The sequence below is a fragment of the Micropterus salmoides genome, unplaced genomic scaffold (genome assembly GCF_014851395.1).
Source record: "Micropterus salmoides isolate LMB-PRFRI ecotype aquatic unplaced genomic scaffold, ASM1485139v1 Ms_hic_scaffold_9, whole genome shotgun sequence".
NCBI classification, from domain to species: Eukaryota; Metazoa; Chordata; class Actinopteri; order Centrarchiformes; family Centrarchidae; genus Micropterus; species Micropterus salmoides.
In genome coordinates, this window is record NW_024044681.1 from 25,030,930 (window position 1) to 25,049,817 (window position 18,888).

An 18,888-nucleotide genomic window follows, 5' to 3' on the forward strand; every position below is an offset into this window, starting at 1 on the left:
CCTGAGACTGAATGTTGTCTAACATTTTCAGGGATGTGCTTGATACAGATCCATACACCACATAACCAAACTCTAACACTGAATTAATCCACAATATATTGACTTAAAAGCTGCTCTATCAGCCCCCCAGTCACTTCCCACCAAACACCTCATAACATTTAGTACCATTTGTGCAATACCTTCTGAATATGTAGTCTACACCCTATGTAATTCCCTCATCAAACCATAACCCCAAAAAGTGTTTCATTCTTTCCAATTCTTAATGATATAAATTTAGTTTTGCCTCAGTTTTCTTTGTAAAAAAGACATTGGCTTTGTCTTATCAACTGAGAATTTAAAACCCCATTTATATGACCACTCCTCTGTTTTCACAATAGCTTCCTGTCGTTTTTTTTACAATAAATTCCAGATTTCTTCCCCTCTTCCAAATTGCCCCATCATCTGCAAAAAGAGAAACCCTCTCTATTTCCCTGACAACATAATTTATTATTATGGAAAATAATAACAGTCTTATTATCTTTCCTTGAGGTGTTCCATTCTACAATACATTTTAACAATATATTTTCTTGAATAACTCTTTCCTATTCTTACTTGTATTAATCTTCCTCGTAAAAAGTCCTTAATCCATCTATATATTTGTCCTTTGATACCTAATTTGATAGTCTAATTAACAGTCCTCCTCTCCACATCATATCGCATGCCTTCTCTATGTCAAAGAAGACAGCCGCTACACTTTCTCAGTTTACTTGTGCTTTTCTGATTTCATGCTCTAAACATACAGCGGGATCCATAGTATTTCTTCCTTTCCTAAAGCCACTTTGGTATTTTTTTTATATATATCCTTTATTTTCTATAACCTTTCATTTAACATTTTCTCCATTATTTTGCATATATTTGATGTTAAAGCAATTGGTGTGTAATTCCCCGGATGACATCTTTTCCTGGTTTGCATACTGGGACTACCACAGCCTCCTTCCAGCTCTGCGGCAGTTTCCCATCCCCACACACTTTATTATATAGTTCTAAATATATCCTTTCACATTTCACTGAACTGGTTTATCATTATATAACAGATCTGATCCATTCCTGGTGCTGACATCTAGGTTTTCTGGAGATCGCGTTTTAGTTCTGTCTTTGTTAATGGTTTCTGCTTTTCCTCGGCGTACCGTCCTCGCTCTTCAGCACAGCGTTTGACAGCCACACTGAAGCGCCACCTACTGCCTCGCAGTGTTAACTACACCTCTACGCAGACTGCCGGAGGGCTTTTGCTTTTCACAAACAAATGCTGTATAAAATCCTTTTTATATACAGTCTATGATAAAATCACATACAGTCTATCGCGGCTTAAGGCAACGCAAAACAAATTTGCAGCCGCGAGGGACTAAACACTGAGAGACTGAAAACACTGCGACGCGCAAAAACTCAGTTCCACTCAACGATCCAAGTTCAAGCATTTATTACACTTCAACACATAAAAGTACAACTGCACTGCAGTTACCAATTCATAAAATTGCTGTGTGAGTGCGGTCAACAGAAAATGTTCGCTTCCAGGCTCACCCCCTCTCTCTGTCAAAGCCCCCAAAAAACAGCTGAAGCAAACAAATACATCACTATCACTTCTGCCCAAACCCCAGTGGACACGCCCACCATCTACAATCTGAGTGCAGTGAATAATATGAACGAGAACATAAACATAGAACACATGGGAGACTTACCGGTGGCTCCTACACAGTCTATGTATAAAATACATACATAAGTCTTATTAGTGAGTCAGCGTTTCAACAGGGAGCGCTGAAAGTAATCTCCCTTTTACTCATAAAGAATTGTTGGTTCCTTATTAGGCCTACCATTTATTGAAATCATTTGATTTCTAATATTTGCTGCATAAAAGTTTGTCTCTTACCCAAGTAAAATGGGTTTTCTTTTAAATTAACTAACAGACTTTACCCCTCTAGTTACTATTAGCACTGGCTGTGTTTTCTGTAATGAATCTGTCACTCATTTATTTTGGAACTGCCAACTGTATAAGTTTTTCTAAGGATCTGTGTATCCATTTTAAATCCAGAGTCGGCTTTCTCTCTCAATTGGGAAAATGCAGGAATGATAGGGACACATTTTCCTTGATGAACCTTATTATAAATATGGCAAAATCTTATATTCCTATTTTAACTTTACTTTTCCTGCTCTGGCAAGTGAAATAAAATGGCATGGCTGTACAGTGCGAACAGAATAGCTTTAAAGCTGTCTGTATGTTCTTTAGTGTTTTTATGTAATCAATACCTGTTGATGTGTTTTCTGTAGCCTAACCTTTGGCTTTACCCTTCTTTAGGGTTAGGAATTAATTGCTTAATAGCACAGACAAAAAAACACAAACACAAACATAACACAGACCCAATTTTAAATTTTATTGTTTCAGATAGCATTGTTATGACCATGCTAAACATGCACAATGTCCACAGTAATTACATAACTTAAAAAGTTAAGCTGACCGCGAGAGACTGTATTGAAAAATGGGTATGAGCAGACTTGAATACTTCTTGAGGTGGTTGTATATATAATTTATTTATACTCAGTCCCCTAACTCTACACAGCAAATCCTAACTTTCAAATAGGCTACTGTATGTTATAATGGCTACTTCATTTAAGACAATTTCAGAATGCCTCTGTCTTGCCAGGGTATATATTGTCTGAGGAACACAAATCTAAATGTCACTTTATAAGTGACATAATAATGTATATAAGCTGTTGGCATAACTGTTTGCAGTGTGGTGAAGATGATGGGTTTCAAACCAAGGTTCAAGTATTACAGGTCACACACAACAATCCCAGTGGCCAAATAGAAGGGATAAACATACACAGCCAGAGGACTTTAAAACACTTAGCACAAAAACCCAGTAACCGATCAGTCCCTCATAAGGCATCTCTACTGAAAGTACATTTAGACATGACACAGAAAATGATAAATTGCAATTCTTAGTCATTTTATGAACTGCTCAAGAAGTTAAAGGAGCCCACTGGATAATTCCTACAGGACCACACAGCATGTTTATAGCTACAGTACAGGGTACACAAATTGATTGTTAAGCAAACATTCCTGCACATCCAGTGTACTTCAGTCTTACATATTATGTTACTGTATGTCTAATAGATGAATGCATTCATTAGCACTGTGCCTTGGAAACACTTTACAAAGCAAGGCACACCTACAAAAAAACTTTAAATGACATGAAGTTGCTCAGCTGTCAGTATTTTTATGAACCATTGAAAAACGGGCGCCTTGCCAGTGAAATAAGCTTTTATGAATGCAATTACTGTATATTTGCAATAGAGTCGAAATTAGGGATTCACTCTAGTCTGCAACAAACATGTAGTTATGTATATGTATCATATTGTGTTGATGTCATGATTTAATATGTTTATCATTTAAATGTGCAATAACATTCAAGTTGACAGCTTTGGAATCAAACCTCTTCACTCACGTGCAGTTAGACAGCCCCAGTTAAAGATAAAAAAAAAGAATAAAGGGAATTATCTCATTGAAATAAAAACTGTGAACAATCTTATGATCAGACCTCGCTGGGTTAAGAGGAATGAAGGACGGCAGTGGTCCTGAGAGTCCTGCTGGATTTTAGTTTGCCAGATAAATCCATAGAATTCCAGCCAAATCAATCATCAATACGTGCATGAATATCATTATCAAGAAAGGAAATTTCTGAAGTTTTCAAATTTAGGCTATCATGAAAATAAAAGTCATGCCTTTCCCAGCAACACACTGAATTAGATTTAAATGCTTAAGAGGGCATGTGGAAAGTCAGTTGTACAAATGCAGTAATCAGTGCTCTGAGCAGGCTTTTTTACTCCACTACTGGGACTGAACTGGGACCCAGTGAGGAATCTATGCAGGGGAAAGTATTGATTTTTACTGTACATTAGCAACACTGAGTTTTCTAAACTTCTATAACCTGATAACCATGATATTTGTCTTTTTTGTCATTATTTCACATATCCAGACACACCTTCTCTCCCTGACCCTCTTTCACATGTGCAACATGCACACACACAGTTGTCCACATAAGATTAAACAAAATATTTGTAAAATAAGTTCAATGGACAGTTGCTATGTGATTGGAACATAGGAGATGTTTGGTTTCTATTGCAAGTCATGGTTTACAGTTTTTTAAAGTCAATCTCTATGGCTCTATATCCATAAATGTAGCGGGGGCACATACTCGATGTGACATTGTGTGTGTGTGTGTGTGTGTGTGTGTGTGTGTGTGTGTGTGTGTGTGTGTGTGTGTGACAGTGTGAGACAGCAAGAGGGATAAGAGAGAGATAGCAAGCGAGAGAGGGAGAAGAAGAGAAAGATTAATGGACTACTGGATGCTGAGTTTATTTGAAGACAGAGGCGACATCCCAATGAGCTTTGAGTCTGACATGGGACTAACAACACCCTCAATGAGGTTCTTGTTGCAGTCGCCCATGTTGCCTTCAGAGGACCGTTTGGGATAGGTGACGCTGCCCGTCAGGTCCATCAGGTCTTCAAGAGCTCGGGTGTTACTCATGCTGCTGTGCTGGATTTCGTTGACTGGCGAGAAGTCTGGGATTGAAATCAGTTCCTCCTTTGAAGCCGGGCTGAAATATAATAATAAAAAAAGCAGTTAGGTATCATTGGTGTTCTTGAAGACCATGCATGTAATAATGTTGTCCAGCACTGCTATAATAATACCAGGTTACCAGATGACTCACCTGACCTCCATGGACTGCACCTCGTCGCAAGAGCCTGTGCCTTTCACATTTAGTGGCTCCAGCTTGATTACTGGAGGTGATAGGTGTCCCACGGGCATGGGTGTCACAGGGGGTCTAACAACCACCATCTGGGACCCTCCTTTAGCTTTCCCCTCAGCTGCTGACACATGCAGGCTTTGTTGTTCGCGGCACTCGTTCAAGGCACTTCCTTCCCCCTTCACTGCTCCATTCATCATACCACCCTCCCTTTGGTTGGCTTTGGCATCTGCTGTCGGCTTTGTCAGCCCTTTATTCATTTGGTCTTTAACATTTGTTCTGTGCTGCTTGTTTACATTCACATCCGCCTCGCTTCTCTGCTGCTGGAGAGCACAGGCTTTCCCCTCTCTGTTAGGTTGGCTGTCGCGCTCTTCGCTGGTTTGCTTGGTGTCAGGTCTCTTGTCAGGAACACTGTGTGTTGGTGTCACTTGATGAGTGTTGTTTTTTATGTGCAAACTCTTCTGACTGTCCATCTGTGCCTCTGCTGCTTCTTTCTTCACCAGGGCACACTCCTTCTTGTTGACCTGGACTGTGACCTGCTCTTTAACCTGAAACTCAACCTTTTTGATTGCTTGCTCGTTCGCCTGAGCATTAATTTGAACAGTCTTTACTTCACCTGTGGAGAATAAAAAACATCACAGTGGGCTTCACTTTATTTGGACTATCCAGTTCACATCAACTGAATTTTATTTGAGTTGACTTGAGTCATCCTGTAACGGTGGATGTCACGTATTACTAGTATTATTGGACAAACTGATGACTAAATATTGCTTCAACTCAACTGTAAAACCCAAATGAGCTGAGAACAGTGAACAGTCCAAACCAAGTGCTAGCTCACACTGTGTAGAGCAGCTCCTGAATAAATCTTCCAAGGGCATTTTGAAGAGCAGCTAATTTTACAGTCAGCTCCCATGGCACAGCTCTACAGTAAAAGGTGCCCAATCAGCACCAAGAATAAAGTCCTTGGCTGCTGCTCCATTTTTCAGAAAATATCGCACACCTCCAACCCAAACAGAATGTGAATGTATCGCCCAAAGCACAAGCAAAAGAAAAAACAATAACCTATGTTCTTTTCATTTCGACTTAAGCTGGTATAGACAAGGGTCATAGCTGTTCACTCTTCTGAATAGCCAAAGCCAAAGCAATGTAATTACTACATAGCAAGACATGACCAATAATGTTGGAAAAATCTGTCCCTCTGAGGTTTCACATAAGCCAACTTAAATGACTGCTGCGCATGCTCAAAATAAGATCATGAATGAATCACATCATACACCACGCATGCCCTGTTTGCATTTTTACAGCTGCATGGCATACAGAGGGAGAGGGGCACAGCAGGGACGACAAGCAAACGTAAGTATTTGCGGGGCGACTAATCAACACACTAACCTGGTGTTGAGACGGGCTTCGTCTCCACCTGGTCCTCCTTCTGATTCAATGCAGAAGAGAGACGATCAAGTCAATGTTTGTGGTAATCAGGACACAAAACCAAAGTATCACCAACAACAGAGTTTAATAAAAATAACAACAAGAAAGTTGGAGTTTTAACAAATTAAAGTTGGAAAAACAAATCCTGATCACGTATTCGGCAGGCAAAGGCAGCAGGACTACTGTATGAGAACAGAAGGTCTCTTACAGTACCTTCAAGTCAGCTTCCCCCTTCCTAGTTCTCTTCATGATCTCTTCAATTCTCTGCAAAAACACATCAACATTTAATCAGTTGTGCAAACTTTCAAGTGCTTTATTCAATCAATCAGCATGCTATGATTGCTTGGACTGTCCTTTCAGTTTAATTATAACCTTTTTTCTTAGCTGCCTCTCCTCCTCTTCTTGTTGCGCCTGCAGTTCTCTATCTTGCCGCTGACGTTCTGAGTCCTCCTGAGCCTGGACTTTGGCTTTTTCTCTCTGTTAACATCAAGAGGAAATCTATTTGTAACCAGAAACTGTAAGACAGATTATTTTTACAATATGCCAAAGGTTCACAAGAACTCAAAAATCTAAATCACTACTGATCTCTTGCCTCTTTGTCAATCTGGGCCTGTAGTTCCTTCTCCTGCTCCTCCTTTTTTTGATTTTCTTCTTCTTGTTTCAGACTGTGAGGATCTTCTTCATTTTTCACCTTTTCCTTCACTTGTTGAGCCATTGCCTCCTGCTGTCGCTGCTCCTGTGGGAGTTGCTTCCTCAGCTGCTCTTCCCTTAGTCTGATCAGCAAGTGCATACACTTATTAAACCCAGACTCTTTAATGCTGTCTTAAATTCCCAGTTTAATCAGTGGACTCACCTTTCTTCTTCCTCCTGTTCCCGTTTTTTCTCGTGCAGTTCTTTCTGAGCTCGAGCCTGACGCCTACGTTCTGCCAGCAACCTAGTAGCCTCCTCTGCATTTGTTGTGCCAGCCGCCAGCTTCCCTGATTCTGTCAAACACACATAAAGACTGGTGTAAGATCACCCAAGTTACTACAACTTGACTTTCTGTAGGGTTACAAACACTTTATATGAAGTTTACCTTTTTTCTTGTCTCCGTCCTCAGTGTTGCTCTGTGTCTTCCTCTCTGAGCATTCCACTTTGGGAGACATGTGGGCCTTTCTGTCAGGGGACTGATTTTTTTCAGATGTGTCGCCTTTGAGACGCCTATCAAAAGCTTCACCTTTAGATGATCTGGATTTAGTGCTTTCAGTATTAACCACATTCTTCTCATCTTGTGAAGATGGATTCGTGCTGTTGATGTCGGTATTCTTCATCCCTGCGGTCTCATCTTTGGATTGTTCACTGTGTTTTTCCACCTTCTTGTCTTCTGCTTTCCTGTCATCACTTGACAGGTTTGGACGATGTCTTGTAGGAGAGTAATGGTTGTTAGGAGATTGGGCGCGTATCTTAGATGCCAACCTGTACACAGATAGAGATGTTTGGTGTTCCATGACAGGAAAGGAAATTTAAAAATGAACTTTAAGTCAGAGCAAAATCCCACCTGACAGCCACGTTTCACCTTTCAGTTCAACACCAAACAAATAATCTTACTTGGAGGTAGTAGGGGAAGCCCACTGCTTGGTGATACTAGCAGGGGATTCAGATCTTCTTGCAGGGGATCCACAACCGGGGGATGCAGTTCTTCTGTCCCTGCGCAGCCGCTCTTTCTGTAAGCAATGTCAGAGTATTTTATCCATTAATGTTGGATTCATACAGATGTTATCTAAGTATGTCAAGGTACAGCATGTGAGCATGTGTGAGGTCTGACCTTGGGGGTATTGGGAGTGGAATGAGAGCCTCCCTGAAGTCCAGCTCTGTTGTGATCTGCAGGGTTCAGCGAGCTGCAGAAAGGTGATCTGTGAGGGCTGCAGGGCGCTGCATGATGACAAACACGATGCTTATCAAATCAAATGATGGCAAATAACAAGTGACAGAGGGATATTTATACAGTAGCTGGGGGGTAAGGGAGGGCTTCACTGGACAGTGTGTGCTGCACCCAACTGAAGCTTACAGACTCATCATTTGCAGCCAAAGTCAGTTGTCAGAGATGATCCTGCAAAACAAATTAATATAATAATATGCTGCTTTTTAAGAACAACCTAAAATTTCAGGAAGAAATGTATTAGGGATGTACTGTAGGCATCCATGTTTCACTGTGTGATATGTTTCTTTTCAGTGGTTGAAGTCATGGTAATCAGCTTTTGGTTTGGGTAGAAAACTTGCAGCTCAAATCTAGAAAATATTCTCCACATCAGATGTTATACATCATTGACAATTTTGCATTTAGGTTTTACAGCAAAAGGTAAAAGTGCATGATGAACTTTTTCCAGTCAACTCCCCGTCAGCTCTTCTGTATATTGGATTTTCTGAAATTGACAAACAAACGTGGAGGGACACATTCTTGTTTTGATTCTGCCAAAAAGAGGCCACTGATTTCCCAATATTAGATTAGGCCTGACTGAGGGATATTGACCACATCCTTGTTTTTCAACTGCTAGTATGAATCATTCAGGGTCAGGGACATAATAGGGGGGCGTTAATGTCCCGAGTCTGTATGCTACTATGCAGCACACACACATGCCAGCATAGTGGCTGTGAACATTAACCCTTGAACCTGATTCCGAACATCTCCCCCCATTGCCGCAACCAGAACAACGACAGCAAATGAAAACACACACACACACGTTGTGCAAACTCACAATCACAAAAGCAAAGGCATTAATGTGGAATGCATCGTACAACACTAGAAATAGTCTTCTCTTGTAACGTCTCCCCCATCTGTCACCCTCTGTAAAGAGTAATCTCTAAAGAGTGCAGCCCTCTCAGTGGGATGCCTATACTGTATCTGTGGTTATTTTAGTGCACATATTTCTATTCTAGGTCATGTGCGATTAATCTCCAAAACCGTCTGCTCCAGGGAGCGGGAGTCAGCGCCACTTGGCTGCTTTCATTTTGAAACGCCTATCCCAGGTTATCAAAACAAAAATGAGACAAACACATATATACACTGTGAAAATACAATACCACTGCAGTGTTTGAGATCATCAAGTCAATGTGATCCACTGTTCTTCGGCGTGTTTGTAATTACTGAGAGGTTACTAATCTGCGGGAAACTAATCCAGAGGTTGACTTCTAGGGAAATTAGGAGAGAGTTATTCATACCGCAAGTGTTACTAAAACACACGTCACATAGGAATACTGAGATGAAGGTGATGAATTAAAGGAAAAAAATATGTTTCCGCCGACAAGACTCAGTCTCTGAAATAGCTGATACCAGTGCATTTCCCTGTTGTCCTTTTTTCCTGTGTGGTGATCCACTTACAGTCAGCAGAGTTCGTCTCTACAAGAGATGAAAGAACGAAAGTCCCTCCCGGACATTAGGCAGACGGAAATGTGTCCAACCTCTGCCTGGAAATTAGGTTAGATCATAATAAGAACCAGTATTTTGGGGAAATGGATTGGATACGTGTTGGTGAAAGCCCCTGTACTGATAACATCTGCCTGTTAATTTGCATCCCTGATGCCTGTCTCACAGTCCTCCACACAGTCTTTTGCGATGATAACTCAAAAATAAAAGCCACTGCAGCAGACCACAAACACAGCAAACGTACCAAAGGCTGGAGTACATACAGACCACTTTGCAGACATACATTATATCTCATTCGTTCAAACAACACAACTGCTTTACATACATGCATCACAGGAGGAAGACATTTGCCTTTTGGTTTCAGCCCACCCAAAGGCAAACAAACACAGACATGGTAACTGTTGGATGAACAGGAGGCCAGATACATTTGGGAGGGCAACGGGGGCTTAACTTTACCAGATTCGCTGACAGCAGGAAGGGGGGAGGCAATGCCATGGGAAAAGGCGGAGGCAGCAGAGAAAGGGAGTGGGGCATTCTCACTGTCACCTATAGGCAGCGGGCGGAGCAGAGCAGAGCAGAGGTGAGCAGACAGAGCGTTATGAACAGTTTATCTGAGCAATTCCTTATCCAGCTGTAGATACCTGGATGGGAGTTAACATACCAGCATGGATGTCGTGAAGTAACGTAACTTAAACAGTCATTGTTTTGTTTTGATTTAAAGCCATTATGTGTGGGTGTTGAAAACTTCCAATTGTGTGATTCCCCAGTGGTGGTATCATAAAAGCCAGTGTGGCAGGCAGATGATTTCATTGTTATTTTTACATTTTCATTACAGTTTGCATACCCTGGCAGAAATTTTGGCATTGATTTTCAAAATATGACTAATCACATTTGATTTAAGGATAGTGATCATGTGAACACATTTCTTTTAACATAGTTGTTTGGCTCCTTTTCAAATAATAATGATAACAGAAATCAATCAAATCGCCCTGATCTAAAGTTTACCTTGAATGTTTGGCCTTGTTACAGACACAAAGTGACACACACAGGTGAAAATGGCAATTAAAGGTTAATTTCCCACACCTATGGCTTTTTAAATTGCAGTAAGTGTCTGTGAGTGTCAGTGAGTTTGTTAGCTCTCACATGGATGCATTGAGCAAGCTAGATACTGAGCCATGGGGAGCAGAAAATAACTGTCAAAAGACCTGCATAACAAGGTATTGGAACTTTATAAAGATGGAAGAGGATATAAATAGATATCCAAAGCCTTGCAAATGCCAGTCAGTACTGTTCAATCACTTATTAAGAAGGGGAAAATTCCAGGATCTCTCCATACCAAGCCAAGGTCAGGTAGACCAAGAAAGATTTAAGCCAAAACTGCGAGAAGAATTGTTCAGGATACAAAGAAAATCCACAGGGTGACCTCGGGAGAAATACAGGCTGCTCTGGAAAAAGATGGAGTGGTTGTTGCAAGGAGCACAATACGACAATACTTTAACAAAAATGAGCTGCATGGACGAGTTGCCATAAAGAAGCCTGTACTGTGCCAATGCCACAAAAAAGTGCGGTTACAAGGCCTATAGTGAATAGAATAGCATCCCCACTGTGAAGTATAGTGGTGGCTCACTTATATTTTGGGGGTGTGTGAGCACTAAAGACACGGGAAGTCTTGTGAAAATTGATGGAAAGATGAATGCAGCTTGTTATCAGAAAATACTGGCAGACAATTTGCATTCTTCTGCACTGAAGTTGCGTTCTTGGATTTTCCAGCATTATAATGACCCTAAGCACAAGGCCAAGTTGACCCTCCAGTAGTTACTGCAGAAAAAGGTGAATGTTCTGGAGTGGCCATCACAGTCTCCTGACCTTAATATCATCGAGCCACTCTGGGGAGATCTCAAATGTGCGGTTCATGCAAGACAACCAAAGACTCTGCATGACCTGGAGGCATTCTGCCAAGATGAGTGGGCAGCTATACCACCTGCAAGAATTCGGGGCCTCATTGACAACAATTACAAAAGACTCCACGCTGTCATTGATGCTAAAGGTGGCAATACACAGGATTAAGAACTAAGGGTATGCAGGCTTTTGAACAGGGGTCGGTTCATTTTTATTTTTTTTTTATAGCCGTGTGTTTTATATAAATATGTTTTGTTTTATGAATGTGCCATTCTGTTAGGACCTACAGTTCAATTTGAATCCCAAAAGAAGTAAAATACATGTTCTGCCTGCTCACTCATGTTTTATTTACAAATGGTATATTTATATTAAAAATGATCCAAGGGTATGCAAACTTCTGAGCATAACTGTATTTCAATCATCCACCAAAGTTTTAAAAAAGATGTATTTCCGTGGTACAAAGACACCAGTGCACATAAGTAACTCCATCCTGTCTCTGTGGGAAACCAGGAACACATTTCTGCTCATGAGTACTTCAGTAGCCAGGCTGTCTGCAATGATCAGGCCAAGAGAAAGGCTCTCTTTAACACACACTCACTCACATACACAAATCTACACATACACACCCATACTGTGTCATGGTGTCTCACAGAAATACAGCAAAATGCAATCCTTCTGAACAAAAGCACAACTTACAAATCCTGCTGCTTTTCAGTTTCAGATCACTCACATTTGATCATTCTGCCATCCATGCTATCCAGAGCAATCTCTGTTCACATCTCACAAAACTATGAGCTCTGTTCTTACCTGCAGGGCAGCCTCTGCTCCAGCGTTTGGTCCTCTGCTCCAATTGAAGGCTTCGCTCCAGAGAGCGTTTCATCAGGGCCTCCAGCCGCTCCTGAACGTAACAAAGCAGAGCTGTCATTTTTATACCTGAAAGTGTTTATGTATCTTGCACACACACAACCACACATTAGCTAGATAGGCAAGAATGCATTTATAGATTAGACAGATCCTGATGTTGATTTTTTAGTTTGTTTGTTAAATCAGCTGACCCTCTCCTCCTCAAGCTGCTGCCTCCTCTTCTCCTCCACTGCAGCTCTGCGGAACTCCTCTTTCTGCCTCTGCTCCTCCAGCCGCCTCCAGCGTTCCTCCACTGTGCGTTCATACTGCAGCCGAGCTCTGCGCTCCTTCTCCCTGATCAGCTGATCCCTGGCCGCTGAAAGAGACGAAAAAAAGATTTGAGCCAGTGGACCAGTGTTGTTGCCAGGGGCTTTTTGCTGTTCAGAAGGTTGTGTAGAGTCCAGGATACAATTCAAGAAATCAACAACTTGATGAATACAATCTATACGTAATGATAGTGCACTTTTTTTGTTTTTGATTTGGCATCATGTGACATTTTTTTGTATTCATTCTTCTAACTGAACACTCATAATTTGTCATTATAACGTGAGCTTGTATATGTTCCAATGAATATGTGAAGTGTCCGTCAATCCACACGCAAGACTTATCATGAAGATAGAAATCCTTGTCATCATGAGGCAACCGCAGGAGCTACAGGATTAACTGTGAATGGGAGACCTACTTTACTGGACTATTCGATGTTACTGTCACGTTCTCTGAAGTGACAAAGCTCATCACATCAAAAGCCCAGTGAACTCAAAGTAAATCTTCTATCGGCTAGCAAAGCCATTCCATAACCAATTAAACTGTAGAGAGAAAAAACTTTGCAGGGAAACTGCACTGAAGGACAATCACAGCACGAACAAGAACTTTATTTGAACTTGTACCAAAACAAACAGAACATCACCCACCCAGACTTCTCTCCCTCTCCTCACGTCTCTCTTTGGCCAATCGCATCCTGTCATCCGTCTTCATATAACCCTCCACGACTGAAAGATGAATGAAGATGTATGAAAAAAGAGTATTTTACAATGCAGCCAAGCTAAAGCAGAGAGAAAAGGCAGTTTAATAGAAGCAAACCTTGAGACTTACTTTGTTTACCTGCATGGTTGTTATTGATGTTTGCTGTTAAGTGTGAAGGAGACGCATGTCCGTTTATGTGTGGCTTCTTCTCCATGTTAGACGGAGCTGGGATCATCATAACAAAGGAGAGAGAGAGCAAGAGACCACACTCAGCTTTATCTAAAGAGGAATGACATCAGTGGCACAGTACTGACCTGCAGCGCTGCTTTAATACCAGCAGAGGGACACATTTCAGCTCTGCGTGTGGCTGCTCTGTGTTAAACGCATTGTGTTGCAAAATGTCAAGTAGCCCCATGCCAAGAGCAAACTGCAGCAATATGCAGGAGAGGGGAAGAAGCTGTCCTTGGTGTGATAGTCACTCCACACATGCTGAATGCCTCTTTTTTGGTTACTGTTGCTGAGCTACATTTTTCCATGTATAGGCCTACAGAGTCATACTATGCATTACATAATGTTTCTCCAGTAATCATTCAATAACCCACATCATTGTGTAGTAAGTGATTTTCATCCTGATTAAATCACTTGGAAGTTCAGTGTGAATTGCCTGGCAGAAGCCAGAGAGGATTACTCACTTGTTTTTCCAGTTCGGGCCGGAGAGCTATGACCGTTTGTCGGAGATCTCTTGTCAGGAAGTAGAGTGATGGACGGTGGTGCCATCTTTTCACCTGATGCACAAAAAAAACCCCATATTGATCTTAACAGTAAGATCAGTCAAAAAACTATAGTCACAGAGTGTGTGTGTGTGTGTCTAAAAGGGGAGAGATGTGTGGAGTCATGACACCTTAAAATAAATATTCTAAATGTGACACCTCTTTTAGTTTATATATGAAAATGAAGCCAATATAGTTAAGCCAATATAGTTAGTATTATAGTTGAAATAAACAAATAAAATAAATATATTAGATAAAAATATTTTGAATTAGTACCCAAATAACTAAGATAAGATAAGATAATAAGACTTTAATGATCCCACACCAGGGAAATTCACTTGTTACAGCAGCTCCAGATCCAACATAACACAACAGATAAGAAAACACACAAGATACCAGAACATATAATAGAAATATGAAAAATAAGAATTATCTGTACACTATGTACACATTTTATATACACAATTATACATCTAAATCTTGACACAGTGAGTGGCCTCTTAAAACAAAATTTAATTAACAAATTCACTCAATCAATATGTGCGTTGCAGGCTAAAATGCCAACACAGTCAGTTTCTTCACTTGATCAAGGGAATTACTCTCTTTTCAGTCAGTCAGGGCTTTTATATTGTGCTGAAACCTGGCAGACAACACAGAGTCCCTTTTAAATGTGGTTTGGCTTATGTCAGACAGGAAGCTGCCTGCATTTCACTTGATATAAACTTCTATGCTCATATTACTGTAGACACGCATCATGCTTAACTTGTAACATTCAGAATTTTCCATTTTCCATGACAACATGATATTGATTTCTTCAGTGGCTACAGGGGTAGCCTACCTCTCATGAACTGGGGTGTATTTATCGTGGCTTTTATGGCTTTGATGAGAATACCGCTCATACTCTTATTTCTTTGTCATACAGGCATTAATCTTGAGCATAAAACATGCCGTTGTAAAAATAGAGGCTGCAAAAATAAACTAATTTCTACAAGATATCAAGATGTTGCCAAAGAGCTGAAACGGAAATGAAGACATTTTTGGGGGGATTCAGCATTGTCAGACTTGTAAAAGTACCAACATAACAAATGTCTCCAGTAGTCACCTTGCATTAAATTTTCAGCAGACTCTCAATATGAACTAGTATGACAGGATCAAGTTATTTCTCCTTTTTGGAATAGCACAGTCACTCATACAATTGTTTCAAATGTAATTATTGACCTGCAGGGATGATTCTTTCAGGGCATGGAGTATGTGAAAAGTCCATTTTCGTCCTGCTCTAGACAGTGTCCCAGCCTTCAACCCACAGAGGAATCACAAAATGGTTTTTGATGGTTATAGACATTACACAGAGTAATCCACGGGTCTGTCCTCCTGTGTAGGCAACAACCCAGCCTTCCTCTCTCCACCCATTTGAACCTTTTTACCAGATTGAGTCGCGTCATCACCACAAAAAAGGGTACACGGGCCTGACTTTGCTTAAAAGTGACATGACACTTATCATATCTGTAATGCCGATATCCCCTTTTGAGAAAATGTAAATAACACAATGAAAGAAGACACAAGACACAAAGAAGGACCCCAGTTCTGTTTGGCTCACTTTCACGCGTGCTAAAAAAAAACCCACCAGGCCTAATAATTTGAGTTTATTTCCAAGGAAAATAAAAGTGTCCATCTATATTTATTACTCTGCACCTTATATACCTGCACCTAGTGGAAACAGCCAGCACATCGTGGATAGCGAATAAACAAAAACAGTGAAGCCGGATCATCGCTGCACAGACCCGCATCACGCACATAGCAATGAAAATGCCAGTTGCGTCATCCATGAGTCTGCTTTAAACCGTGGTGCAAACACAACAGAGCGCGATAGCATGATAATACCCGCTAAACAACCTCTTGCATCAAGCTTTGCTTACCTGTTATTGCACTGGATGATGTGGCTGTTTTCGCCATGGTGGCTGTCACAGGCAGAAATCACCCTAATGAATGTCACCAGAAACGCTCTGCAGTTATGCCAATGCAGCACAGGTATCCCTCCACAGCAGCAGCAATGAGCGCAGCCACAGCGGCCAAAAACAACCGGACACCATTCAATCAGATGGCCTGAAGGTCATTATAAAGTCTGGAGATGATGGGCAGGATAGGAGGGTCCTGTGTGGACGGAGGAGAGAGATGCTTGGACTGGAGCGGAGATGATTATGATGCGCACACAATGGAGTTTACTATCGACCGACCACACTGTGCGTCGCAGCATAAAGCCCGCCCTGATGTAGACTAGATGGAGGAAGTTTCCTCTCTGCACACAGCTCAACCAGGTCCAAACCAAATTTAGCTGGATTTAATGCTGCTACTAATGCTAATGCTACAACTTACAGGCCTACCATGTTCACAGTCAAATGTGGGATATTAGTATGGGACACCGGGGATGGCTGTCACATTTTTCTGTCTGTTTCTTGGAGCACTTTTAAACCAGTGATACACACAAGTCACGTGTGTGCTATTAAATAGTGTAACTCTTATTTTCACAAAACAGACAGACAGACACAAAGAGTACAATTTTACAATGTAGGCCTGTCCCGTAGTCCGGCTTAGCTGTAACATACCCAGGGCTGAAATGTAATATTGTGTAATATGAAATATGAGAAAAACAGAATATGGAAAGCTTTTTAACATAATTTGTGTGTGTGGGGGGAGGGGTGGGGGGGTCCAAGTGTCTTATATACTATCAGTTACAGTGACATAATAGTGAACAAAATACTATCAGTTCCACAAAATGTGTAAATGTGCACCAACTGAATATTAGTGTGTGTGTGTTGGTGCTTGTTTGTCTGGCACCATCACAGCGGTGACAGACATATGGCAGTCCTGGAGAGCAGGCCTCATGGGCTCACAGAGAAGAATACAGGTCTTACACTAACATTTAAACATATTAATAAAACAATTAAACATTCCATGTCAGAAACATATTGAAAAAAAGAAAACATAAATACAACTAAATAATTTATAGGGGTGGGTTTTAACGATGTCTGTGAAGGTTCTCAGTCATCCAGGTCATAGTTATCCAAAGAAGGTTAAAGTCAAGGGCAACTGGACTTGGATGAAGATAGTAGAAGCCGTTTTGTCCCTCATCCAAGAGACTTCTTCAGTTGTGAAATGACCAGTAGGGAAACTCAGCTACTAAACCTCTGTGGGGTTGTTTGCCAAGATCATCGATACCGCTGGTTCATTAGTGCTCCTGGCTGTTGTAACGACAGTTGTTATGGTCATTAGAGCCACCGTGGCCAAGCCTGAACGACCATCATGGGTGTCTCCACCTGAGACCAAGAGGTAACGTTTGTTAAGTTTCCTGGGAAGTGGTGAAAGGACAGCATTGTAGGATAAGTGGTGTCGTAAACCATCCATCCTCTCTGTCTAAATTGTGCACCTGATGGTCCTCAAACGAGTGTCCTTTATCCTTCAGATGTAAGTAAACTGCTGAGTCTTGACCTGAGGAGTTAGTCCTTCAGTGTTGAGCCATGTGTTTATGTAGTGGTTTTTTGGTTTCCCCATGTACAGTTCTGTGCATTCCTCACTGCACTGGACCTGATTTAAGTTTGATGAGTTTAACTACAAAGCAGGCAATGCAATAACAAAAATACATGTGCAGTGTGAATAAGGTGACTTGTAACTTGTTCCTGATTGGAGGAATTAGATGTGTTACAACTGACCCTTGTTACAACCATCCCCTGTCTCCCCTACTCTGTAGCACTAGACATATCCGAGTATCTGATTTGAGACTTTGAGACTATAGAATTGATAGAAATCTTGATTAGTCAACCTCACTTTTAAATCTCTTGTCAAAAGAATTTTTAATTTTTTTGAAAAGATCAATCTGAGAGGGCCATAGATTAAACAAATAAAGACTCACAGGTTGAACTATATGGGTTAGTGATGCACACAGATCAACATTTGTGACCCAATCCATAACATTTAGATAGGGTCGCATTTTCACCATTATGACGATTTGGTACAAAGTAGAAGATCTGACCATGGTCAGTAAAAGCCTTTTCAGTGGTCATATCTCTGGATCAAGGTCCTGGGGCAAAATGAGCTGTGGGCCCCTATATCCTCCCCGTTCTTTCTACTCTGCATTGAGTGAATTAATATCATCTCCAAGTGCCCATCAACTAAAGTGCATACTGCATACTGCAGACTGCACACGGACAGCTGTATTACATTTTGCCTGCAGTCCCAAAAACAACTTCTACTCCTGTGTTGAAATACTTCCAATCCCAGGATTTTTGTGGTTCAGATAATACATGTAGGCTATTTAAGAATATGCACCAATTAGTGTTGTAGTCAAGACCGCCCAAACCGAGACCAAGTCAAGACCAAGACCAGAGTTTATCGAGACAGAGACAAGACCAAGACTTTTAGGGGCTGAGAGTAGTCGAGACCAAGACCGAGGGAGGGCGAGACCGAGTCAAGACTAAGACCAGTTCCCTGCATTGCATGGCACGCAATAAAATGTGGAATGAGATCATAGGTAGTTCTCAAATTGATCTGAAAGATCCACATTCCTATTAAAACACCCACATACAAACACTAAGGGCTAAAATCAACGTAAGCATCGCAGGGAGGGGTGACCGTCATTAATTAGCGTTATTGGTTGCATTTGAAGCAATATGTTTTACTTCCAATCAAAGTTAGGATGTTAACAAATCAGACAATGCAATAGCAATTTATTGATATTCCCAAAGT

The 18,888-nt window shown here is 41.1% G+C and overlaps 1 protein-coding gene across 4 annotated transcripts; it reads right to left on the reverse strand.

Moving 5' to 3' along the window:
• Positions 1 to 2,537: 2,537 nt before the first annotated feature.
• On the reverse strand, positions 2,538 to 16,397 carry map7d2a (MAP7 domain containing 2a). Of its 4 annotated transcripts, none has more exons than XM_038709138.1 (17): positions 16,065 to 16,397; positions 14,071 to 14,163; positions 13,517 to 13,603; positions 13,327 to 13,404; positions 12,568 to 12,731; positions 12,320 to 12,410; positions 10,070 to 10,159; positions 8,015 to 8,121; positions 7,798 to 7,913; positions 7,286 to 7,665; positions 7,064 to 7,193; positions 6,803 to 6,983; positions 6,583 to 6,687; positions 6,424 to 6,474; positions 6,172 to 6,211; positions 4,747 to 5,398; positions 2,538 to 4,632 (listed from the first exon to the last, which is right to left on the reverse strand). In XM_038709138.1, exons 1-17 carry the CDS (start codon positions 16,099 to 16,101, stop codon positions 4,374 to 4,376), a joined length of 2,661 nt encoding a protein of 886 aa, XP_038565066.1. In that variant the 5' UTR covers positions 16,102 to 16,397; the 3' UTR covers positions 2,538 to 4,373. The 4 variants fall into 4 exon arrangements, with proteins under 4 accessions (XP_038565066.1, XP_038565064.1, XP_038565063.1 ...); XM_038709136.1 differs by having other exon boundaries at positions 6,172 to 6,208; positions 13,508 to 13,603; positions 16,065 to 16,396; XM_038709135.1 differs by having other exon boundaries at positions 13,508 to 13,603; positions 16,065 to 16,396.
• Positions 16,398 to 18,888: the final 2,491 nt, after the last annotated feature.

Excerpts from the sequence above, each read along its gene's own strand:
- map7d2a (XM_038709135.1), bottom strand. The coding sequence starts at position 16,101 with ATGGCGAAAACAGCCACATCATCCAGTGCAATAACAG. Across the intron at positions 10,160-12,319 it reads GAGCAGAGGCTGCCCTGCAG|GTGACAGTGAGAATGCCCCA; the intron begins GTAAGAACAGAG and ends CGCTGCCTATAG. Across the intron at positions 7,194-7,285 it reads GGACGGAGACAAGAAAAAAG|AATCAGGGAAGCTGGCGGCT; the intron begins GTAAACTTCATA and ends TGTGTTTGACAG.